The sequence below is a fragment of the Equus przewalskii genome, chromosome 13 (genome assembly GCF_037783145.1).
Source record: "Equus przewalskii isolate Varuska chromosome 13, EquPr2, whole genome shotgun sequence".
Lineage (NCBI taxonomy): Eukaryota > Metazoa > Chordata > Mammalia > Perissodactyla > Equidae > Equus > Equus przewalskii.
In genome coordinates, this window is record NC_091843.1 from 27,722,352 (window position 1) to 27,749,469 (window position 27,118).

Consider the following 27,118-nt stretch of genomic DNA (forward strand, 5'->3'; position numbering starts at 1 on the left):
CAAGGTCACAAAGATTTACTCCTCTATTTTCTGCTAAGAGTTTTATAGTTTTAGCTCTTACATTTAGGTTTTTGACTTATTTTGAGTTAATTTTTGTGTATGGTGTGAGCAAGGAGACCAACCTCATTTCTTTGCGTACGTATGTTCAATTTTCCCAGCACCATTTGTTGAAGACTACTCTTTCCCTATTGAATTGTCTTGGTCGCCTTGTTGAAAATCCACTGACCATAAATGGAAGGGTTGATTTTCGCACTCTCGATTCTATTCTGTTGATCTGTCTATCCTTGGGCTAGTCCCACACGGTCTTGTTTAGTGTAGCTTGTAGTAAGTCCTCCAACTTCGCTCTTCTTTTCAGAGTTGCTTTGCTATTCTATGCCCCTTGTTATTCCATATGAATTTCAGAATCAGCTTGTCAATTTCTGCAAAGAAGCCAGCCGGGATTCTCATGAACATTTCCTATGAACTGAATTGTGTCCTCCCCCAAATTCATATGTTGAAGCCTTAACCCCTCATGTGATTGTTTTTGGATATGGGGCCCTATGTGGGCCCACTAAGCTCATCATGGGCTTAGTGCTCTTACTAGAAGAGACGCCATCGAGCTCGCTGTTTCTTTCTCTAACATGTGAGGACACATGAGAAAGTGGCTGTCTGCAAGCCAGAAAGGGAGCTTTCACAGGAATGTGACCATGCTCACACCTTGATCTTGGACTTCTAGCCTCTGAATTGTGAGAAAATAAATTTCTGTTGTTTAAGCCATTCAATCTACGGTATTGTGTTACAGCAGCCTGACTGAGACAGCACTAAATCTGTAGATCAGTCTGAAGAATATTGCCATCTTAACAATATTAAGACTTCTGACCCATGAATAAGGGATGTCTTTCCATTTATTTAGATCTTCTTTAATATTTTGCAGTTTTCAGAGTATAGATTTTACACGTTTGTTAAATGTATTCCTATGTATTTTATTTTTGATGCCATTGTAAATGGAACTGTTTTCTCAATTTTATTTTCCAATTGTTCATTGCAAGTGTATAGAAATACGATTGATTTTGGTGTATAGATTTTGCACTCTAAAACATTGATAAACTTATTTATCAGTGTTAATTCTAATAGTTTTTTAGTGCCTTCTTCAGGATTTGCTATATACAAGATCATGTCATGTGCAAACAGAGATAGTCTCACGTCTTCTTTTTCAATCTAGATGCTTTTTATTTCATTTTCTTGCCTAACTGACCCAGTATGAGTCTGCAAGACAACGTTGAACAGAAATGTTAAGAGCAGACACTCTTTCCTTATTCTTGATGTTACAGGAAGCAGGAGTCTTTCATCATTAAGTACGATGTGAGCTGTGGGTTTGCCTTTGTTCTTAAAAGGTGGTTTGCAGAATACATAATCCTAACTTTAGGTTATGTCTTTCAGTACATTAAAAGTATCATTCCACTGCTTTATGGTTGCCTTGTTGCTACTGAAACACCAGCTGCCAGTCTGTTTACCACTCATATGCAAATGATCTGTCTTCTCTCTGGCTACTTTTAAGATTGTCTTTTTGTCTTTGGTGATCTGCAGATTCACTCTGATATGTGGAGGTGGATTTCTTTTATATTTTTCTGCTGGGATTTATTAGGTTTCTTGGATCCAAGGATTCGTGTTTTTCAACAGTTTTAGAAAATTCACAGCTGTTATCTCTTCAAATATTGTCCTCTTACTCATGTTCTCTGTTATATATCTATAGAGCTAGGTCAAACCTTAGATTGGATATATGTCAAATTTTCTCACTATATTCTCCATGTATCAGTTTCTCTTTTATTTTTACCACCTTCTCATATTTCTGGGCTAAATCTATATACCTCTTTCTTGGCTAAATCTTACAGTTTATTAATTCTCTTTTCAGCAACATCTATCTGCTACTTAATCCATATACTGAGTTTTTAATTTCAAAAATTAGGTATTTTTATTTCTAGAAGTTTTATTTCTTTCTTTTTCAAATCTGCTGTGCTATTCCTTATAATTTGTTGTTTCTTGCTCATTTTTTCCCCCGGCTTCTCTTACTTGTTTAAATGTATTAAACATAGTTATGACATAATGTCAGAAAGTTGCAATAGATGAAGGTTTTGAGGTTCTGATTCTCTTCTTCATTGTTTCTGCAGGCTCTCCTTCCATTACGATTTGTGTGTTTTGACTGTGAGTCACTACTTTTGCCAGTAATGTTATCTGTGAGAATTCTTTGAGGTCTGCAGTAAAGCTGAGTTCCCCCAAAGAGGATTATCATTCACTTCTGCTATCTGCCAAGTGTGGGACCACTTTCTTTTAAATTCTCTATTTCACTTTTTAAAAATTTACACCAAACATACAGAATGTGAATCCACGGAAAGGGTGGATTATGGATAGACATATCGGTACAAGTTTTATTCTCTTCTACCCAGTGCCAAAGTTGGTAGAGGCAAGAGTCAGTGCTGTCTCCTTCTCCAGAGTCATCTATCCATCTACACAATGAGAGTAAGATTTTTGTAGGTGGACATCTCAGCTTTATTCAGAGGTCTCCTACTAGATTCCTACTTTGACCAGGCTCTAGGCTTTGCCTCCTGTTCTCCATGATCCATACAGCCACCAAAGTAAAAGCTCAAGGTCTTTAAGGTTTAGCATAAACCATCAGGATTAAATATGGCATTGGCAGTCACACCAGGATTTCTGCTTTTATTTTTGTTTTTCACCTCTGCAGATTCCTTCCTTTCATGTCAGTACAGTAATGCATGTTAAAAGAGTTGTAAAAGAAATTCATAGAGATTTTATATTTTTCAAATGAGAAGGCTATTTAGGGTAACTAATCCCTATACTGGTAACTGTTGGAAACAAAAATCTTCTCATTTGTTTTACCCTTAAGCAAATTAACATTGAAAATAGTCAGAAAAATAATAGTATAATTTTTTTTTTCTTAAAATCTCCATTGAAAGAGATTCTACAACCTCCCAGTGGTAGACTGTCAAAATGACCAAATTCTTCCCTTCTCTGTACTCACAGGCTTGAAATCTGATGTTGCAGATCTTTCTACAAAAGGCAAAGTTTATTTCTCCATGATTTTGAATCTGGGTTGGCCATTTGACTTGTTTTGATCAACAGGATATTAACAAGCATGACACAAGCTGAGGCTTGAAAGTCTTCCTCATTAAAGCTTGCTCTCTTGTTGCACTTGGAACTCTGAGACCACCGTACAAGTGAGCCCAAGCCAGCCTGCTGGAGGATGAGAAGCCATGTGGAGGCACTCAGGTCAACAGTCCGCCAACCACTGCCAGCTGAGCCACCACAACATCAATGATGAGGCCAACAGAGATAAGCAGAGCCAGCTCAGCCTGGAGGAACTGCCCAGCCAACCCAGAGAATCATGAGCTAAATAAAAGATTGTTTTAAGCTATCAAATTTTGGCTTAAGCAAAAAGTAACAAATATACTCTCTTAATAATATAATTGCAGAGTCGTAGTTCAAACCTCCTTATAATAATTTCTATTGTCTTCACCCTTTGTCCTGACTCAATTTCTGGGGATATAAAAATGGTCTCTACCAAGATCCTCTTGCAGGTCAGCTTGCATTAAAGGGGTTTGCCAATTTTCAATATAAAATGTAAGTCACATCAGGGGCCAGCCTGGTGACATAGTGGTTACGTTTATGTGCTCTGCTTTGACGGCCCAGGGTTTGCAGGTTCAGATCCCAGGCATGGACCTAGTACCGCTCGTCAAGCCATGCTGTGGCAGCATCCCACATAAAATAAGAGGAAGATTGGCATAGATGGTAGCTCACTGACAATCTTCCTCACACACATACACACACACACAAATTTAAATCACGTCAATTAAAATATATCCCATATTTGTTTCCATAAACAAACTAGGGAATATGAATATGTAATTTATTTGCTCAGTGCAGAGTCCAGTTAGATCCTGAGGAAAGAAATCCAGGCTTTTTCTCAATGGCAGTGGAAGTCAATCTCTGATATATGAGCCTGAGCTTGGAAGCAGATACTGAAATGAAAAGATCTGGGAGTTTCAAATGACCTTAAATTCAATACACATCAATGGTGCGAAGTGGTTCCTCAGGAAGTCAATTCAATATCAGTCACATGAACAGAAATGTCGTCCTTGCTGTATTTGGCAGACCTTGAGAACTGTGGTCTCTTCTGGGCATTATGTTTTAAGAACGATGGTGACAAACTAGAATGGATCAAGGAGAAAGACTCCAGGATGATGATACAAGTTGAAATCATTTCAGACGAAGCTCAAGTTAAGGATCTGCAGTATAACTGGGCATGGGGAAGACCTGGCTACAAGTATGTGGAGGGCAGCCACAGGGAAAAGCAAATACAAAGTGTTCATCGAACTTTATCGGGACAAGTCTAGAACCAACAGGTGGAAGCTACAGGATTTGGGTCAAACATTTTCCAAAGCCACAGGGCAATCCAACACCAGAATGGCTGCTATGTGGAAGAGGAAGCCTGGAAGGAGAGTTCAGGAAGTGGAGGCTGGAGAGGCATTTGTCAGGGACGCTGGGGAAGGGAGTGTTGCCCTATCTGGGTCAGGGGGCTCTCCGGGCTCTTTCAGCCGAGCCCCTCTTCCTTTCTGCTGCTAGTTATCTTTCTTCTTTAGGAACTCTTAGCTCAGCTAAGTCTAGGATTCTATAAATTAGCCACGGGTAGGCTATAATAATTAGAGGTAACCCAACGTCCATCTGCTCCCAAATTATAAGCTGAAGTCAAGATGTATCATCTCTCTTGTTAGACTTACCCATTGGGGATTGTCACACGGTTATAGAAGAGGTGCTCATCTCAGAGCCATGCTGAATTTTGACCAAGACAGCTTGCTCTTTCCTTAGCTCCCAAACAGATATACTGGCACAAGCGAGGAGTCTTTTCAGATGTGTAAGTTAAGCTGGCAGGATTGCCTTTTTTCTTCTGGGTCAGCACTACCTCTCCGGGGTCACCAGGTTCCCTCTTTCCCCTTTATCCAAACACTTCCTTCATTCTTACCTCCCTCTTCACTCCATACTGCTTAAGGGAGAATTCTCATCAGAATTCTCAAGGAAAGTCTCTTTAGGCCTTTATAAGTATCTCAACTGCCCATGTTTGTTCTGCCTGCCCCTGCGGCATGTCCTGGGGGTGAGAGCATGGCCAGGAATCTGAGAAGGGAGTTGGGAAATTGGGCCTCCTACCTTGACAGGTGAAGCATCTGATGTGGAAGTGGTTATTGTGGACGCGAACCACTTCCCCTTTGCAGGTGTCTCCACATCGGTAGCACTGGATGACACTGGAGCTGCCCCGGGGACTGTAAGGATTCTGCTGATAAGGAACTGTAGAAAGAAACAGAGAGTCACCATCCAGAAGGCCCTTATTCTTTAAAAAGTCTGCTGCCGGATATTATCATAATCTTAAATGGAAAAAAGAAAGCAGAAAGGGTGTAAATGATGAGCAAAGTACCTTCAATACACCGTTAGGCTGGATACACCAAGCTGAGACATCATTGGCATTAAGATGTGAGTCCATAAACCTCCTGAAGCAGGCAGAGATCTATAAGTGAGCATAACCTTTCCTTGTAATAGTAAAGGGAAAGTTCGCAAGTGGAGAAAAATAAATGAGGAAGTGGAGTATTTCAAGGTAAACAAACCCAATTTCTTGGATGATTTCTGGATCCAAATCAGGCCCCAAACTGCTCAAAGGGAATTTGGGTCTTGCAATTGACTCATGGATCTCAAAGAAATAGGTGCTGCCTCCAACTGGTCTTTTTGTTAAGAAGTTACATCTCTTCTCTGGGCCTCAGTTTCCACATCTATAAAATGAGGGCGGTCAATGGCAGCACAGACTTTCTACAAAAGAGGCCTGAAGGGAGGCACTCTGGTTGGAAGGAGGTTGACAAGTGGACTCACCTTAAAGCTGCCTTTGAACAAACACTTTCCATAACCTTGAGAAAATGTCAAATGTGTATAATTAAGAAAACAAGCCAGGTGGAAATGATGAAGGGGCTGCAGCTGCTGGGGGTAGGAGTGCAGTGGTCAGCATTTGACGATGCCGAAGGGCTCTATTAGCCTACTGAGTCTATCCATCTCCTGCTTAGACCTTCTCACGGCTACTTTTCTAGATTTCCTTTCCGTGAGAACTACTTTGCTTGACCATTCTAAAATCTGGTCATTTGCTATTTAATAATAGTAGACACCTACCTAGAACACAAAATTTCAGAGTTGGAAAGGATATTAGCAGCTGTCTGGTCCAATCTCATTATGTGTAAGCTATTGAAATAACTGCTAGCGAGGAACCCAATCTTTCTCGTAGGAAGCCCCTAGTGGCACCAGGGAGAGAATAACTCAATTCTCCCTCAAAGTTGAAGCAACAGTCCAAAAACTCCCGCTCACACCCTATTATGAGAAGGCTCAGTCTTGTTCTGGCTCTACAGATGACCAGTTGAAGGGAAATTGGTGTCTAGAATTTATACATGTAGACTTACTGGTCAAACTCTGATTAAGCATATTATAAGTTAATCTGGACTCACAGAAACAGTGAATTCCACGGGAACTTGGAGATCACCTAGTTCAGGGGTTCTGGATCTAGTGTGGTAGTTGTTTGAACCTTTTATTCCAGGCACAGGAAGGATTGCACACTGTGATTTGTTGGGGATGAAATGTGAGTGGAAACTGTGTGTCACTTTCAATTGGAAGCCCTAGGAGCCAGTACGTGATCTACCATATTGCCTTTCCCATAGTGCAGCAACCAGTGATAACCCAGATGGTGTGCAGGATGCATCAGCTTGGATCCCTGATGCAAGAGTCACAGAACAGCGCTCCAAGCTAACCCACAGTGAACATCTATTGTGAGCAAGGAAGAATTTTTGCTGTCATAGCTTCTAAGACTTTTTGTTACTGCAGTGTATCCTGACTGATGCACCTGGGATTGAATACTTCTCTCTAAGTAAATATAAAAATCGGTGTTATGTACATTATCCCATTTTCTTCAGATGCTCAAAGATGCTCTCTATAACTGATCTCACCCACCTTCCTCCTTTTAGAAACGGGACAGGAAAGCAGGACTTTCCATTATCTTCCACTTATAGGGATCTTGAGTTATAAGCGTGCTGCAGAGCAAAGAGTCCTGAAACTGTTGCTGCTGACAACTTTGCCATCTGAGGTGGGGGAACACGTCCTTTGCACAATCTTCCTCTCACAGAGTTCATACCCCTTATTCAACTTTTTTTTTGCCTGTCTTAAAGTTAAGACGACAGTTACACGAGTTAGCTAGTTAGCTAAATGATTAACTCATTAAATGGTTTAACACACATAAGGTCTTTCAAAAAGTGCATTAAATGCTCCACAAATATTCACTGGTACTATGACCATCACATCTTCCCCTCAGCTCAGAGCAATCCTCCCCCATTCCCCAGGATGTCCACAAACATTCTCTTTAGTCCTATCTCCTTTTCTTCTTTTTCTGACTCCTGCTCAAAGTCCTGGAAAATATTTCACTCTCTCCTCTTCTCCCAATTTGTGGGAGAAATACAGATCATGTTTATATGAGTAGTGTGGCAATCCGCCATCGCCTAGGGAAACAAAGCTGTGAGTCTGAAATAAAATCAGAACAAATAATATAATCATCACCATCAATGATGAGAGCTCTTGAAAGGATCCCAAATCCCTCCAGAATCACTGCACAAGCTGTCATCTACCTCTTCTAAGTCCACCTGCATTATTGTTCAAGAACCAATGTCCACGGCCAATTAGATTTTTCCTGATTTGATTTTTGGAGAAATGGATTTGTGACCATGGTCTTCAGCTAAAACCCGGTCTTTGAATCACCTAGGGAAAAAGATGCAAAATCAGAGTGAGGAGATGGACTGGGGAAAAGAGCTTTCTGGGGTAGAGCTGTGATGGAGCCCCCAGTCCTAACCCTGCTGCCTCCTTCAGCAGGAGGGTGCTGCTACGGTGATGCTGAGTGTGGCCAGAGGTCCACAAATATCTCACGTTTGTAAATAGTCCCATAAGCACAAATGCACTCATCGCTGCTGTGAGTTCTTCCAGATTGCTGATATAACTGTGATTACAAACGGGTAGTGGTATAGCAAGATTTGAGCTTATAAATGTGTGAAGATCTTTCCTTATCCAGATAGTGCCAGTAGGAGCTGTAGGGGTTAAAGGAAGCTATGCTGAGGTATGTCACACCTGCTCCTGCCCTGGAAGCCACCCCATTTCCACTAAGATCTTGTATCCTTGGCTAAGTAACTCAGCAACTTAATCCAACTTATTCCATGCGTGTCTATGGAGATGGTGTTATTCCTTCTATAACCAATCTATAACCCCGCTGAAACATTCACATTTTATTGTTGATTTTTTGCTGGTTATTATTTCTACTAATTTTTATTTCAGAAAGTACTAAGGTTCGGTTGCACAATTTATAACATTTGTCTTATGCGTAAATGCCTTTTGAATTCCAAATTAACTTACACATGAAGTTTTGAACTGCCTCATATGTTAGGAACTGCCTATCGTTGAGAGCAACATTTGAGAGCAGCCATGAGCCTCAAAGGACTTTAGCTCTGCTCACTTGTGCAATAATCCATGAAGGTACCAAGTTTAGACATCTGGATCATGTGATACGTTTCTAAAATGCATGCAGGGAATCTCCAGCTTCTGTTTAATGCTATTTGGCCAATAAAGGGCAACCAGGAGAGACAATCCCAGTTACTAGTCCTCAAGCAGTGCTGTCCAGTGGAACTTTATGAGATATGCAAATGCTCTAAATCTATGCTGTCCAATATAACAATCGCTAGTCATGTGGTTACTGGGCACTTGAACTGGGGCTAGTGTGACTGAGGTACTGAATTTTTAATTTTATTTAATTTTAATTAATATAATTTACATTTAAATAACCACATGTGGCTAGTGGTTGCCATATTGGACATGGCAGCCTTATAGTGCCACAAATGGAATACCAAGCACTGAGAATGGGGAAAAAGAAATTAAATCTGGTTGAATCCTATTTATATAAAAATAAAGTGTACAAATTAATTTAGGAATACTACCTCAGACTTAAATCATTTCTTTTGATCCCTGAAGAGTTTAAAATTATATTTAAAAAACAATTTGCAATAGGAACGAATTGCATACACAGTCACCCATCCCGAATTTTATCTGGAAACAAAGGCTTCTGAGCAATGAAATAAATACTGATTAAAAAAACTCATAGTTTTTTAGACACTGCAAGACTGAAGAACCTTAATCTTCCCAAGAATAAAAGCAAGAAAATCAGTGGCTGTCAGTATAATTTTTTAAGACAGAAAATCAGCTGGTCAATGGCTTTGAGATTTAAAATTAAGCGTTTGAAACATTAAGCCCTCTTTTATACAAATACCAAATCTTCAGAGTTCTATGAGAAAATACATCTTAATTCCACAATTCAATTTGCAAGCAAAGCTCTTCCCAAGTGCTACAAAGATAATTTGAAATTGTTGGAGCACAACAACATCTTGGAAGGGGAGAGGTGGCTGGCTCCTGGTAAATTAAAAGGAACATGTGAGCTGAACATGGCAGGGACCAAACTCAGCATCCCATTCCTCCACCTGCTGTTCCTCCCTCCCTCTGCCTGTCATTCTTCATCTCATGTGTTTCTCTCTCATAGATGGTGCTGAGGGTGACCTGGGTCCCAATTCCCTCTCTGGTGTCACTGAGTTTTATAATTTTGGGCAAATCATCTAACTTCTCTGGCCTGAATTCCGTCCTTAGTCACCGAGGAGACTGGACAAAATGATTTATACAATTCCCTCCAATTAAAAACGGATTCTGGCTCTGTGTGTCCTTTCCTGGGCTTCTTTCTCTCCCTCCTCACTCTCTTCTCTCCGTTAACTTGTCTTGATTTTAAACTAGACTGTGCTGTATGCTATCAGATGTATTAGTCTCTTTTGAAAGAGGATAACGGTATGATTCCTCTCTCATAAGCAACGGGATCTAAGTTACATTCTCGTTACTAATGCGGCGCCTGCACAATTTTTCTTCCCTCCCTTGAGGGTCACTTGACCTTGAAGATAAAAATGTTCCCACATTCTAATTGAGTCGTCTTGAAAACAGTCTTTAAAAGGCAGAAGCACCTATGCTATGTTGGAGTATAATTAAAAGTGTGACAAAACTAACTTGGAGACAGTATAACAACTGTGAGTAATTGGCTGGAAGTGTAATAAAAACAGTGGCACTTCTGGTTGAACGGTGAAACATCAAGCAGAGAATCAACCACCCAGGAGTGAGCTCGCAACAGCCCGGGGCCCTGGAAAACAGCCGGGTGCAGCAGCTGTCCCACCACGGCTTCATTAGAGGCCAGGGTACCTGGAGGGTGTTCACAGGGACTCGCTAAAGACCGAGGAGGAGACCCCAGTGTGGATCCAGGCATTTCACAGATAGAAAGCCGGCAGCTGGAAGGGTTAGGTTGGGGTTTGTATGTAAGAGTATCTGGTATTGACAACACGGCCCTGGGGTTTGATTCTGGAGTTGCATCAGGGCCTGCCGCACCGATCCTGTTTCCTGTGGTAGGACCACAGAGACACGAGATCCCTGCACTGGAAGGGAGAAGCACATGGCACAGGGGTTAAGCGGATGGACGTTGGAGTTGGGAAGGCTGGGTTTGGATCTTAGCCCTGACAGGCACTGGCTGTGTGGCCTCGAGCAACTTACATGACACTCGTCTCAATCTGCTCATCTCTAGAGTGGGAATATCTCCAATCATTTGTGAGCATTAAATTACTTACATTATATAAAAGTGCTTAGTACACTGCTTGGCACGTAACTTGGGCTCAATAAGTATAAGCAATAATTAATACTAAAGGATCTCTGAAGCCATGTATCCCCACCTCCGAGTCAATGCAGGAATTCTTTCTAAATTACCCCTGCCAGCTTGCCGCTGAGTTTTGCTTGAGCACTGTCAAATCCATCTTTGGACCAGTTGAGCTTGGGCAAACGTTTTCTGGTTTTCCCTCCCTGCTGTCAAGAAAAAAAACCCTTGGCTGCAGCCCATTCTCCACCTTAAGCAATCTTGTCTTTCTTCTCTATCTCGGAGCTCTCTCTGTTTATAGGTTTCTGTGGGCTGCAGAGGTGAGTGGCTGACATGCTTTTGATCTATCCTGCAAAGGAATGTGTGAATTGGGTGTTTCCTGCTGTGGGATGAGAGGCTATGATCTGTGTTATCCTGGGGCGGTGTATTTTTGGCACATCTGCTGTTTCCAGGGGGACGTGTTAGCATGTTTGTTCTGTGTGCTTACTTAATGAAGTGAGTCATTTGTTTTCTGAAAACTCTGATAGGGAGATTGTGAGAGCTGCTATGAGTAACCCCTAAGGTCACGAATGTGCCATCACGTCTACGTTCATCGTTCATCGTGTGAATACTTAGAACGAGACTTTTAGAGCCGAAAGGGCCTGGGAGGTTATCCACACACTAGATGAGCATCATGAGGGCAGGGACCATGTCTGCCTTGTCTGCCTGTGGACCCTCAGTGCCAGGCACAGAATAAGTGCTCAATAAGTACTGGATGAATGAAGAAAAGGATGAATTAAATGAGTCTAATGGTTTCACTTAACAAATGAGAAAGCTGAGGCCCAGAAGGGAGAAGAGATTTAGCCAAGCTCACACAGCAACTTCTGCTTGCATCAGTGCATGAGGGTATCTGTTTTAAGATAACAGGATGAAAGACAAAGCAAACCTAGAGGGTAGGCTATGCTGGCACAGAGCCAGGGTCATGGAAGGTGGGGAGAGTTCACAACAGACTAAGTTACCATAAATCTGGAGTCAATCTGAGCCTTAAAATTAGAGTAGGTGAGTTGGGGGGAGGGGTCAGTGTTCCAAGATGCAGAAGCATAGGAGAGAGTCTGGAATGAAGCCATGCATGAAGAAAAAGGAGGAGTAAATGCGAAGGAAAGGCCTGGAAGGATAATTGATAGTATTTAGAGCATAGTTACTCTGTCGGGAACCGTGCTCAGTAATTTACATAGGTCATCATTGAGTTTTTGTAACTCAGGAGGGCATATTACTATTATCCTTATTTTGCAGATTAGGAAACTGAGGTGCAGAGAGCTGAGGTCATTTGTCCAAAGCCACACAGTTAGTAAATGGCAGAGGGAGCATCTGAACCCAGGCAGTCTGACTCTAGAATCTGTGTTCTCACCGCTAAGCCTACCGCCTGTCATGAACAGGTGCCAACAGCGGGAGGCAGTGGGCGTGGGGAAGGCTAAAGGAGTATCTAATTTTTCCCCCAACAGTAATCGCCCATCCATTATCCAGCTGATTTAAAATATGTGTGTGTGTATATGTACATATATATATATACACAAATTTCACAAAGATTTAAGAATAATGAGGAGGGTACAGACCCAGAGACTGGGAACAGTGATTCAGCATCTGTGGCAGGTGATGAAGAAGCTGTGACTGCTGCCCCTGGGCGGGGGATGTCAGCCCTGAGCAGCTTCCCCGGTGGCGGCAGGTACAGCCCGACAGGTGTACCTGCCGGTCCCTAAGAGAGGCAGGCTCAGCAGGTGCTGGCAGCTGCAGCAGAGCAGAGGTAGGAGCGCTTTGGGATTCCCGGGGCCCTGCACAGATGGCCCCGGCCGGGCCACAGTTTCCGGTGTCAGCAGGGCAGCAACACAGTCTGTCACCCGAAGAAGACGATACTGTAAAACCTTTGCTGCAACAGAAACTCCTCCACAGCCCGTCTCTGCCAGGCTCATCAGCGTGCTCCACTGTCATGGTGTGTAGCTGGCAACATGGCTTCCGCTGCCTTCTTCAGAAACGTGTTGTCAGACATGTGTCAGAACGGCACGCTCCTGGCCAGACAGACTGCTCTTGCCTGAGAGCCAGCTGCCACGCTATGGCTACAGGAGAAAGGAGCTGGGCTCTACCCAAACAGGCCTCCACCACAGGCGAGGAGGCCTGAGGCACAGTCCACGAAAGGAATGACAACAAGTGAAGACATTTGATAAAATGAGAACTGCATAGTTGTTACTCATTTTGCAAATCAGAAAGCTAGTCCAAATATAACGTCATAGAATTAACTTTTCACTTCTTTCTTTTTTTAAAAAATTTTATTTATTTATTTATTTTTTGGCAAGGAAGATTAGCTCTGAGCTAACATCCATTGCCAATCCTCCCCTTTTTTTTGCTTGAGGAAGACTAGCCCTGAGCTCACATCTGTGCCAACGTTCCTCTACTTTGTATGTGGGATGCTGCCACAGCATGGCTGATGAGCAGAGTAGGTCTGCACCCTGGATGGAACCTGCAAATCTGGGCCGCTGAAATGGAGCGTGTGGAACTTTAACCACTTGACCACAGGGCTGGCCCCTCACTTATTTCTATATTGATTTTATGATGGTAAAAAGAAAAATTGTATACTTCTGATGGAATTCAATAGGAGACTTTAACATTAAAAAAATCTCCTTTCTCTCTTAGAACTCAGCTTGCTCCCTGTTTCAAGACAAGCACAAACTAAGTTCCAGTCAGTCTGCCCCTCCCCCACCCCTGTGCCCTTCATTGGGGTGTGTCCCTGGGCCTCTTTCTATGGACTCAAATAGACGTGTGTTCTTGTTCTTTCCCTGAGACTCTCTTCTCTCCCTCTGGGCCAGGGAACCATTTTTGTGAGTGAGGGTCAAGGAGCCCTTTCTGCTCTCTCTCATTTATGCTTTCTCTAGAATATTTAGCTTTGTAGTAAATCCTTCCTGTTCTAAGGGCACAGACTTTTGAAATTCCAAAGCCAGGAAGCCACCCCTTTTGTCGCTGCCTTCTGCTGCCCATCCCGGCCCTGAGGCCTCGCTCACTGAATAGAGGGAAGGCGCAAGAGGGGCGGGTGACAGAAATCCCAGTGGATATTTCAAAAATATCATCTTGCTACACTTGGTCACGGGCTTTAAGGATACGATGTACAGAGCAGGATAAGAACGGCTGAGGAACAGACAGGACTTGATGAGAAGGGGAAAACTCCCTAGGGAGTCTGCCAGCCTTGGCATCTTTCCCACTTCGGGGTGGCTCCTGTCAATCCACACCCATTCTCTTGTCACTGCTGACTCTGTCCCTGAATACCTTTACAAAGCCCCCAGTCAGGGGCACTGAGGAGCTGTAAAAATAGCTGCAAACAGCTAAGAGGAATTGGGGAATTACTCCGTGCCAGGCCCTGTGCTGAGTGCTTCACGTCTACCGGCTCATTTAATTCTCACAACAACTCCACAAGACAGATCCCATATGGGGGGAATATATATGGGACCATATATGGGAAATCTGAGGCACAGAGAGATGGATTAATTTGCCTGAAGTCACACACCTGTACATGATAGAGCCAGGGTCAGACAGGCATCAGCAGGTCTAAGAGAGGCTCAATTCTCTCTCCCCTCCCCCCGCTCCTTGCTCCTTGGGGGCCTCCCCAGCAAGGCCTCCTTCTGCCCAGGGTATCCTGAGGAAAAGAAGGGGACCTACCCAAGCATCCACCAGGGCCCCGAGGCACCCTTTCCAGCATCTCGACAGCTTATCTGAAAAATACTATTTGGGTTTCGTCTGGGGCCCTGGAAACCACGTTGGAAATAGAGGAACTTCAGGAAGCCAGCAATTGTCTTCGTGCTGTGAGTGACTCAGGCCCTCGGCTTCTGAGCCAGAAGTTTTAATACTTCTACAGCGTTTGCTTCCTGAGGCTCTGGCAGGCCATCAAGCCCTGATATATTGTGGGGAAATCCAAGAAACATCAGCTGTCACCGGGGCTCCCCTTGACTTACAGGTTTTCAGTATCAGAGTGGAGAGCATATAGAAAACATCTAGTCCTCGAGGTTTCCCTTCTTTTTTTTTTTTAAAGCTATGAACTGTTCCTTGAAATGAAGAAATGGCCTCTAGGTTACACTGATTCCGTTGCAAACCATGCATGGAATGCAAACACACACTGACCTGGCGGTCATTCAGGGAAACCCCCTCGACCAGGGGTTGCTTGCGTTGGATGTGGCTCCCAGACATGCTTTGTTTGGGCGGCCTAGAGTTTGTTTTTAAGTCCTTCCAGATCACCATGGTTCCTACCTCTTCCTTTTGCCTCACCCTGGCCAGCTTCTCTCCTGTACGGCCAGGTGCTTGAAGGCACTGGAGTTGTGATCCCTGTCTAGATCCCCTAGAGCTGCTGTGACTGAAGGGGGTAGGGCCTGGCAGGCCACCTACTTATGACCCACCCCTCCTCTCTAAGGGAGCCCCTAGGGCACCTTCTGCCCCAGCTCATCCACATTCCCATCTCTACAGATGCAGCCCTGAGGCTCAGAGAGTGGAGGAACTTGCTCAAGGTCCCCATCATGCTGGCCACACCAGGACCAGCAAGAAAATGCCTTGGTTTCAGATCAGGGACAGTTTGCCTGAGGGCAGGCCAAAATGAGGTGTGGGTCACACCAGTCAGGGAATCCTCAAAGCCATCCCAAGCAGCCTCCATTCTCAGAGGGCAGAGGTCTCCCAGAGGCCCCCTCTTTGGTGTCTCAAGTGCTTGCCCATTGCTCAAAGTCCTCCAGGGCTCTCCTTGATGGCCTCTGCAGTCATGCTCACTAGAAGCTTCTCCAGGTGATCACATACCCCAAGAGGGGCTCCCCTCACAGAATTCTGACCTGCCAGGCAGGCCCTCTCTTCCCCAGGGCTGTGAGGATGACTTACCATCCCACCCTGTCCTATCTCCTTCCTCTCCTCCCTCCTTATTGCTCCCCTCCCTTCTCTTCCTCCTCCCCTTCCCCTCTCCCACCCCACCCCCTACTCACTTCCTCCTTCCGTCCTTCCTCCTCCCCTCCTTCCTTCCTCCTCCCCTCCTTCCTTCCTCCTCCCCTCCTTCCTTCCTTCTTTCTTTATCTCTTCCTCTCTCTCCCCCTCTCCCTCCCTCTCCCTCTCTCTCTTTCTCCTTGTCCTCTGCCCTACCAAGATTTCGGTTAATATCTGGTTCTCCTCTGTGAGAGGGAAACAGTTCCTTCTAGTCTTTACTCTGCCACTAACTTTTGGTGAGGCTTCAGGCAGAACGCTCCTCATTCCTGGGCCACTGTTTTCCCATCTATTAAGTAAAAGGGCTGTGTTCTGTCGTCTCTCAGTTTCCTTTCAGATCTAATATTCTATGTATATTAACCACAGTTGCCACATAAAATGCCCTCAGGGGCCAGGCAGGTAATGTCAATGGAAAATCCACACAAGGGGGCCATGCCAGAGAGACTGGCCCACCTAAAGGGGAAGAAGCTACTGGGCTCCAGTGGATTATGGTCCTGCAAAAACACATCCAGGTCCCAGAGAGGCCTATCTGTGGGGGCTGGATTCTGCCTGTGGGCCACCAGTTTGGGATCGCTGCATCTAGACAGATAGATGACCACAAGTCACCTCCAATTACCATCTGAGAGAAGTCACATGCTCACCACACGCCTGGGGGATCTGAAAGAACAGAACACTCCTGAAATGAGGTCCTGCAGAACCCTAGGCTGGATGAGGGAGCACCAGAGAGGCATGTCATTCTTAAGCTCTCGGTGACATTACTCAGGGACAGGCAGAGGTTTCCAAACTTTCTTTTGATCATGATCCACTGGAAGAAATTAATTTTGCAAAATGACTCAGTACACAAATATGTGCACAAGTTTCACAAACAAAACTCATTCTTAGTATAGATATGTACTGATATTTTCTTTTGTTTTTCATTCCATCCCATTTCAATACTTTCTGCCATTTCACTAAAAAATGTTGTTTTCAACCCAATAGTAGGGATAAGATCACAGGGGAAAAGAAGGATAAAGATTATTCTAGGTTTGCGCTGTCCAATTTGGTAGCCGTTAGTTATATGTGGCTATTCAAATGAAAATTAAATAAAATTAAAAATTCAGTTCCTTAGTCACTCTAACCACATTTGAAGTACTCAACAGCCTCAGGTGGCTGGTGGCAACTGTGTTGGAGGGCACAGAAACAACATTTTCACCACTGTAGGAAGTTCTGATCGGCACCAAGTCTTAGTTTTGCCAATGAAGAAATCAAGGCCGGAGGCCCTTCAAAGAGAGGGATTGGAAACTGAGGATGTATGGGTTAGGGACAAATGGACACAGCCTCAACGATGTCTGCCAAGTCCATCCAAAAGGAATTAGGATGAAGAGTGGGTCCTTACAGATTCATCCTCACTACAAGATTCACAACTCAAAGCCCATGTCCCGCATTCCACATGCAAGGTGGCGGATCAGAACATGAACCTTCAGAGAAGAACAGAAGCACTCCTTCATTGCTCTGCAGGCTATTTACGGAGTAGTTTCTGTGAACTGGAGAGGGAATAGGGTATGGAACCTGTCAGATCTGGGTTCAAATCCAGGCTCTTTCTCTCACAGGCTGCATGAGATTAGCAAGCGGCCATGGCACTGAGCCTTAGTTTCCCCATCTGTAAAATGGGACAATAGTGCTTATCTTTCAGAATTTTTGAAAGGAGCAGAAGTCATGTACATAAAGCAGTGAGCACACTGTTTGGTATATTGTAAGTGAAAAGCCAAAGTTATTATAATAATAATGATAACAAAAACAATAATAATAAAATGAAGCAAAATATAGTGGAGATGTAAGGATAAAGGAGACACATCTCCTACTCCAAAGGAAATTCCAGGATGAGTTGGGGAGACTGTTTTTCTAACTGCATCTCTAATGCTAAAGCCAGTCCCTGATGCCAGGAAGCACTCATTTCATACTTGCCAAATGAATGAATGATGGAAATATATCCCTACACGCTACAATCTAAGATAGAGTTTGGTAAAGGAATCAGAGAGGTCCAAACAGGGAGTGTAAGATTTTTATGAATTATTTCTCATTGGGAAGGAGAGGAAAGAGAAGGAAAAAAGTTAGGGAAAGCACCACGGAGAGATGGCAGTTTTACATTTTTTACTGGGTTATTGGTACACATGTGGGATGAAGAAGTTAAGACACGCTAAATAAAACAGAAAAAGAGAGTAAAAATGGTAAAAGATAATAGAAGGAAAGATGAAGAATACTTCCTTTTGAGAGAAAAGATTTTATAAAATCAAAGATCCTCCCAAAAAATCAATGGACAAAAGTTTTGTATCTTTAGGAAACAAAGCATCATTCAAAGTTTCAAATTGAATTTGTATAGTCTAGGGGAGCAAGGGAAATGTTTACTTTCTGTGTGTATCAGCAAGGAGTTCTCAATTACTGTTTGGCCCATGTATAATGCCCTGCAAAAAGCTTTTTCATCCATAAATGTAGTGGACATCTGTTGTTTTGCCTGTTCAGCATCTGCTCTCTGCTTCTTCTGGCAACAGAACCTCTTTCCTGTGGGGAACCCATTTCATGGGGTTTGGGTGGGCTGACCCTGTTCCAACACAGGATCAGAAAGTAGCCCAGGCCTGGCCAATCAGAGAAACCCAATCCTCTTTCTATGTGATTGGCAGGCATGTGACCTAGTCCTCTCCAGGGTTTTTTCTACTGGAGCTTTTGGAGAAGCCATCTGGGTTGCTAAGCCAGGAGGAGGTCATCTGGGGCACCTGGTGCCATCTTGCCTCACACGTTGAGAAAGCTTACTAGAGATGGAAAGAGAGAGGTCCCTCACTGCATCACTTGAGTCTGTGGATCCAGATTGACCTGAAGCCACTGCATTTCTGAACTTTGCTTTTTTTGGTGAGGAAGATTGGCCCTGAGCTAACATCTGTGCCAATCTTCTACTTTGTATATGGGACGCCACCACAGCATGGCTCCATGAGTGGTGTGCAGGTCTGTGCCTGGGATCTGAATTTGCAAACCTCGGGCCTCTGAAGTGCAGTGCATGAGCCTAACCACTATGCAACCGGGCTGGCCCCTGAGCTTCTTAATTACATGAACAGATACAGTACAGTCTCTTTCTAAACAATGAGTTAGTTTGAATTGGGGTTTTATCACTTGCAACCAAAAAATTTATATCCTATTTACTCACAGTTTTCCATCTAAATCAGAATGCACTCTACCAATTTAAATTAAACATATATTCCAGGACCACTTCACAGTGGACATCATGTATCTAACATGACCCACAGCATCAAGTTAAGGACACCATGATGCATGAGGTGGACATGGTCCCTGCCCTCCTGTGACTCCCACTTCAGCAGGGGAAATGGTGGGAAAAGTGCTAGGAGAGAGGAAGAGGACTGTAGCAGATATTACTGTTGCCTTCCCAGCAGCCATTCATCTCTTCATCTGCTAACAGAATCTCTCTCTCCTGGGGGACCCAGTTTTGTTTATCCTTCCCTGAGCAGGCATGTCTTTCAGGAAAGGTTGTGACCTTACCCAGACTTGGGGAGAGAAACTTTTTTTTTTTTTTTAAAAATTGGCACCTGAGCTAACAACTGTAGCCAATCTTCCTTTGTTTTTCTTTTTTTTTCTGCTTTATCTTCCCAAACCCCCCATTCATAGTTGTATATCTTAATTGCAAGTCCTTCTAGTTGTGGGATGTGGGACGCCGCCTCAACATGGCCTGATGAGTGGTGCCATGTCCGCGCGCAGGATCCGAACCCTGGGCTGCCGCAGCGGAGCGCATGAACTTAACCACTCGGCCACAGAGCCAGCCCCCCGGGAGAGAATCTTGATTGGTGAAAATGATTCTAATAATCTCATTCCTTTGCCAACTGATTGACTTAGGCAAAGGCACATGATACACTCTTGGCCAATGAGACAAGAGGGGAGGTTGGCTGGGGCTGGAAGATTTTCTTTGCTCCTCTCGGCCTCCGGAGGTTCTTGTCCACCTGGGATGCTGGAACAGCAGCCCTGCTGCTCCTGATGAACTCTGAGCGGAGCCACCTAAATTGGAAAGAATCTGGGTGCTTGAGGATGATGCTGAGCTTCTGAATTAACCTGCCTTGGATCTACCTTTCTTTGGATTTTCTATTCTGTAAAATAGATGTGTCTAGATTGTGTAAGCCATTTTTAGTTGGGGGCTGTCACTTGTTGCTGCAGACACTCCACAGAAACAAGCGTGGCATGCTATGGGAGCATCTAAGCAGGGAAGCTTTCTGGAGCCACTCTGGAGATGAGCAAAGTTAGCCAAGCAGAGGTGGGGTGAGATGACGTGGTCAGACAGCAGAAGTCACTGGTGGAAGTGACGTTGGAACAAATTCCTTCACGATGGCATGTTTTGCTGCATGAGTGTTTCTCAAGGTGACCAGCTAACCACCTGCTTCAGAATCATCTGGGGAGGCGATGTGGATTGTCTAAACGCAGACTCCTGAGCCCTACCCCAGACCTACTGAATCAGACTTTAAATTTCAAACAAGCTCCTCTGGAAAGTCTTTAGTTCCCTAAAGGCTGAGAACCCTTGGGTTAGTGACTAGAAGACTCACACAATCTTTGGCAGTGAGATGAGAATTTTAGAAATCTTGGTATCTGATATTAATGAGTATCAAAATTGCTGTCATAGATAACGTGCCAATATCCTTCGGAGTATTACAAACTATATTTTCTCCAATGTGTTTGCCAACCTTCACAGATGTTTAAAAACGTCAACTGGCAATGAAATAATGTCTTAATGCAGGTAGATTAAACACAGATTTAATTCACTCAGTCCTGGCAGATGGTTTTTCTTTTCTAAAGTTGTCATTTCTTTTAGGAAGAGCTGTTTCTGGTCTGTTATTAGAGCCAGCCCCCACCAGGCTGACATGAACAACAAAGGCGGCTGTGCGGGCAGAGAGATGAGCGAATGTGTTTTCTCTCTCTCACCTGTAGGTCTCAGAGCCAGCCTGTGATGGTGTCACTTGTCCAAACCAAAGTCAGTGCTTCAACATGATGAACCCTGAACTTCATCATTGACCCTCTCATAAACACTCTCATGTCTATCCATTACTTAGCCATGTAGATGGATCCCTTACATAGCTCTCCAGGTCAGCCTTTTTTCTCCGTCTCCACCAGCTCTGTCCCAGCCACAAGCACCTCTCAGCTGGATCATCACAGTGGGCTTCCTACCCTACATCTTTTCTGGATCAGTGCTTCTCAACTAGGGGCAATTCTCTGATCCCCCAGACCCCATCCACCAGTTGTCACTTGACAACGCCTAGAGACACTTTTGGTTGTCACAACTGAAATGGGTGTGTGTGTGTTACTGGCATCTAGTGGGTAGAGGCCAGGGATGCTGCTAAACATCTTACAATGCAGAAAATAGTTCCTCCCTCTCCCAACAAGGAATTACCTGGTCCAAGATGTCAATAGTGCCAGGGTTGAGAAATCCTGCTTCAGATGGTCCCTACATCCCACAGATCTCAGCAAAGGCCCTTCACTGACTTCCCTCAATAGTACAAACCCTACTGTTATTGGCTGTCACAGTGCTGGGTACTCTCCCTTGATTGCATTTTTCAGTATGTACTGATATAATTAGTTGTGATTATTTGTTTAATCTCTTTTTTCTCCATTAGACTCTAAGCTTCATGACGGCAGGGATGGTATCTATTGAGTTCACTTCTCTAGACTTAACGCCAGACACACTATCTGCCCAGAGCAGGCTCACAATAACCATTTCTAAAATAAATAAAACTATGCGCAAATTCATGTGCAATCATGAATCACAATGGTTAGCACAGCTCCTGCCTACAAGAAAATCACATTCTTGTAGGGACTATCTGAAAAATCCTTATTACAAGACGAGAGGTATTTTGTAGCATAAGAGCACAATGACAGCAGTTCTGAAACTTTCTGGTCTCAGGACTCCTCCACACACTTAAAATTCCTTGTGAACCTCAAAGAGCTTTTGTTTCGGTGAGTTCTACCTATTGGTATTTATTGTATTAGAAATATCTGAGGATTTTTAAAAAACAGAAAAACAAAAGCACACATTCCATTAGCTGTCAGAGTGATGATTTCATCGTACATCACCTCTGGAAAACCCCACTGTATCCTTGTGAGACCATGAGAGTGAAAAAGGCAAAAACCTTCTTAGGATTGTTACAGAAATAGTGTTGATCCTGTGGACCGCCCCGAGAATCTCAGGGATTCTCAGGGGTCCCTGGAACATCTTTGAAACTGATGTACTACAGGAATCCTGATGCTATAGAGATAACTTCCTGCAGAGGAATCCAGGCAAGCTACTTGGAAATGCCCCAACTGAACAGGCCCTTGCGAGATCTGTGACATTGGGACACCCAGCACAGACACACACCTCTTCTGCTCACCCACTGCATGGTTCTACAGCAAGAGTGGGCAAACCATGGCTCGAAATTCAATTCTGGCCCACTTGCCTACCTTTGTAAATAAAGTTTTATTGGAAAACAGGCATGCTCATTCATTTATGTTTTGTCTATGGTTACTTTTATGCTAAAATATCAGAGTTGAGTAGTTATAACAGAGCCCCCACATGACCCACAAAGCCTAAGATATTTACTATCTGGCCCTTTCCAGAAAAAGGTTGCCAATTCCTCTTCTTTAGAATATTTATAAAGGAAAATATTTCTGTCAAAAATAAACCTGATGTTGAATGACTTTTTTTTAAATGTACCTCCTGACTCCTTAATTGGACTGAGGGTTAGCAAGTGGGTAAGGAAGGTAGGAAAGAACATATCTCCATCAGGTGGGGTAAAAAGACCAGTAGTTTGGCGAGCAATACTGAGACCTTTGACTTCTAATCCTCCAACACACTGGGAGACTCAGGGCAAGTCACTTATCTATTTGGGGATGCTGAGGATGGACAGACAGGGAAAACTTTCCCAACAGACTGAGCTGCCCAGAGGTGACAGATAGGAATCAGATCTTTGGGAATCAGATGGATAATTGTATTAAATTAGGGAGCATAAACTCCTTAAGGGTGTAGGTGGGTCATGCAAATGAGCGAGTGGGCTGGAGTAAGACAAAGGGAGTGGGAGACTCTACCAAAACACGCATGGCCCCTACTTGGTTTTAAGTGATTCCTACCACGTAGGGACATGGGCTCAGTGAAACCAGAAATCTGGATTTTAGAGTAAAATCTCTGAGTTTTTACAGCTTGGCTCAAATATTAAAAAAATAAAAAAGAATACTATGTGAGCCAAATAAAACACATTTATGGGTCATTTTGTTACCCAGGCCACTAGGATAAGATGAACTTTAGTGCCTTTGCCAGCTTAAATATGCTTTGAGTCTAAGGAAAAAAAAAGCAACCCCTTGTATTTATTGAGGGTCTTTTGATTTTCAGTGTCGTGACATCTTATCAATCGGTTTGGTACTGAACAGCAGTCAGGACTAGAACCCAAGACTTCTGATGCCAAGCCTAGTGTTCATGTTATGGTTGCAGGATCCACAGCACCAGAAAAAAGATCTGAACTTAGCAGATGGACTGGGTGGAATGAAAGGGAAATGGGCAGTGAAGGCAGAAGAGCTAGCCGGACTGAGTGAGCAGGGAGAGAGCTCAGAAGCAGGAGCTGTGCTAGGCATGACTAGGGCCGAAGAGATAGACAAGACAGTCCATTTGCATCTCAAGAGCAGCTGACTCCACCCAGACCTTCCCTTGACTCCAAAGGTCCAGGAGCCAATAGACTCCTGTTTAACTTGAGCTAGTTTGAACTGGGTTTGGTCACTAGCAATCTAAGAATTCTTACAAAGTCTTATGGAGGGGATTCAAATTTTGCACTACTGCAGCGCAAAAGCTGCCATAGACAATATGTAAATGAATGGGCATGGCACAGTTCCAATAAGACTTTGTTTACAAAGATAGGCCATGGACTAGAATTGACCTTCGAGCCAGTGTGCCCACCTCTGCTATAGACTCATACAATGGGCTAGCAGAAAAATTGTGTGTTTATGCTGAGTGTCCTGATGTAAGCCATCTTTCAAGGCCAGCTCAGAGGTTATTTGGCTGGTTTATTAGTGTAGATGATCTCAAAGATCCCTACCCACTATGAGATTCAAGGATGCTTTGGTCTGACTTTGTCTCAAGGATATAAGGTAGAGTCTCCACCTCCGATTCAAGCTGTGTTTGGAATGGAAAGTACCCTCCAACTATAATTACCAGTTCTGTAACTGAGCATATGTTGGTGGAAGCCTCAATTCATAGTGAGCCAGTTAAAATGCAAGGAAGGGACAGCTAGCAGATCTTTCCAGTTAGAGTCCAGGCTGTTAATTACTTTCGTAAAAGAAATACATAAACATACAGATGGCAATTGTAGTAAATACGATCATCTACATATAAATATCAAAAACCAACCCATTCCTCAAGGCCTATCTCATATGCAACATTCTTCTAGAAATACTTCCAGATTCTCCCCTCACCCTCCTCGAAATATGAGCTCTCTTTCTTTAAAATCTCATGGCGTGTACTTCTTATGACTAAGCAGTGGTTCTCAAACTGTAGCACGCATCAGAATCCTTGAATGTCTCGTCAAAACACAGATTGCTTGGCTCCACTCCCAGGGTGTCTGATTCACTAGGTGTAGGGTGGGGGCTGAGAATTCGCATTTCTAACAAGCTCCCAGGTGATGCTGACACTGCTGGTCTGACGACCACATTTTGAGAGCCACTGACCTAGAGCGTAGTCCACCCTATAACATCGTTACTTTTGTGCTTCCTCGTTATCCCTAGCAGATTGTAAATTACTTGAGGAGAGAGCTACTCAAGTCTATAGACCCTGGAGTATTCTTGCGGACAGTCTACAAACATTTAGACACACCCAGGGGATGAGATGAAGAGTTAAGTTTTTGGTCAGGATGAACTTGACAGCTGTTTCCTACAACAGGTATCGCTTGAGCCCACAAGGAAGGCAAATGCAACAGACCTGTTCCCAAGAAGTAACCGGCACAGGAAATTTCTGTGGCTAAACCACGCTGTAATAGAAATCACAACACGGTCAAGTTCAACATTCTGGTGGAAGACCAAAACCCAAATGAAATCCATCAAATGCTTATGTAACTTTTCCTATACTTAACGTGGTGGCTGTGTGTGTGAGGGGGACAGTAGGGGGTGTACAATGACAAATAATAGAAGTGCTCAAGGTTATCCAACTACCCTTCATAGGGAATCCAAGAAAAAAAGTATGCTTGGAATCAGACCGTGACAGCATTTGGAGATAGGGTCTTTAAAGAGATGATTAAGTTAAAAAGAGGTCATATGGGTGGGCTGTAACCCAATATGAATGGTGTCCTTTTAAGAAGAGGAGATGAGGACACAGACATGCACAGAGGGGGACCATGTGAAGACACAGGAATAAGATGGCCATCTACAAGCCAAGGAGAGAGGCCTCGGAAGAAACCAACTCTTTTGACACCTTGATCTCAGACTTTCAGCCTCCAGAACTATCATAAAATAAATTTCATTGTTAAAGTGACTGCTATGTAGTATTGTGCTGTGGCAACTCTAGCAAACTAATACGTACTCCAAATCATTATCTTAAATAGTAGAAAGACTATAAAAGCTGTCAGGGAATCAAGACTATGCCATGCCCCTCGAGTAGAAGATGCCCCGCACCATCTACCCCTAGTCTCAGCCCTCTTATCTCTGAGGATGTCTTATCTCTGAGGAGGTCCTAACCAACCTCCTTTCTCCACTCATTCCCCACACAGTAGCCTGACTGATGCTTTCAAAATGCAAATCCAATGATGCTTAACTCCAATCCCACCACCTCCGGTGGCATTTAACACCATTCAATGGCTTCACTTTGCTCTTGGGATAAAGCCAGACTCCTTGCCATGGGCCACAAGGCCCTGCATGGCCGGGTCCCTGCCAGTCTCCCCCATCTCACCTCAGACGCCCCTCCCCTTTGGCAGTAGATGACAGCCACACTGGCTTTCTTTCTTTTCCCTCAAACCCATCCTGCTCCATCTCAACACTGGGAGATACCCACTCCAACACAGACATGCCAGAGGTGCTTCCACGGTCAGATGTTTTACACATCCTGGAACATGCATTCCAAGGCGGATGGCTTTCAGCAGGAAGATGTCGTGACTGCTCATACCCCACTGCCTTTGTCAAGTTAGTCACCAGAAGAAACTGTCTAAGGAGCAGCTGAAAAGCGTCAGAGCATTGAGCGAGGGGAGGAGGAAAAAGGGAGGCCTACCGAGATGTATGCAGAATGTTCTTCCCAAACTAGACCTGGGTGAATCCTGGTGCTGGGCACCATTCATCTGAGAACTGTAAAAGGAGCTGAAGGGTGAAATTCTGGGCCTGTCGGCCAAAATGAGCCACCTGTTCTGATAGGCATGATGAAAGGGCTCTTTCTTTTTGGTCTGGGTGGCTCACTGCCCTTCTAGACACAAAGAGAAGAGCAAAGCGTCTATCCTATGGTCACTCTCCTGTGTCTCTTTTTATCATCATTTAATTATAGAGACCATGCTTTCTGAACGAGATGCTGAAATGCATGGTTGGATGCATGGCCTAAGAATGGGATGAAATACTTGAATTTCGGAGAATTGCTTCTAAGGAGACTAGACTAAAGAGTCTAGTGTCCTTTACCTTCTTGACTCTTTACCTTCCCCATTTAGTGTAACCCCAATAAAGCTGGATTTGCCTTGTGCTCAATTTCTGTACAGAATTGTACTAAATTTTAATGATTCAAAGAAACATAGCCAGCAACCAAAAGTAATAAAAAAACAATTCAAATATATTTTGCCTTCTCTTTCAAAGAACAGCCAAGGGAAGAAGGCATCTACTTAATAATGAGTACAACAAAGGCTAACTCAGGCCTTCCTCATTCACGGCCTCAATTGATCATCACCAAACATAGGAGTCAGGGCTGCTGGGGATCAGTCTGCCCATTTTACAGATGAGAAAACCAAGGCTTAGGGAACTGAAGCGATGTGCCCAGTCTCCAACACACGCCTTCGGATCCCCAGTTCAGCGAGCTTTCTTTTCTATACTTGTGCACATGCACACATATACACGCACCACTAGACTCCCTTTCCATCATTCTGCAACCTAAAATACTGCTTTTTATTTCCCGGCACTAAGGCCAGCAGAAAATGATTACTGCCAATATAACTTCAAGGAATCCCGAGAGATTCATTAACATTTGACTCCCAAAGCCCAGTTAAGTGTGGAGCTCAGATAAGAAGGAGCACACATCAGTGAAGCCTACAAGCATTTCACTCTCTCAGCCTCTCTAAGCCAGACTAATGCCTCAAAAAAAAAAAAAAAAAATCCTACCAGAATACCCCTCTTCTAGCCAAAGAGGCATTCTGT

The 27,118-nt window shown here is 43.8% G+C and overlaps 1 protein-coding gene across 5 annotated transcripts in view; it reads right to left on the reverse strand.

Annotated features, from left to right (window-relative positions):
• ABLIM3 (actin binding LIM protein family member 3) overlaps positions 1 to 27,118 on the reverse strand; it is a 148,310-nt gene that overhangs the window by 65,169 nt on the left and 56,023 nt on the right. For all 5 annotated transcript variants that reach the window (XM_070569222.1, XM_070569219.1, XM_070569218.1 and 2 more), the window contains one exon: positions 5,197 to 5,334. In XM_070569222.1, coding sequence (XP_070425323.1) covers positions 5,197 to 5,334 — 138 coding nt within the window. The remainder of the gene's footprint in view (positions 1 to 5,196; positions 5,335 to 27,118) is intronic.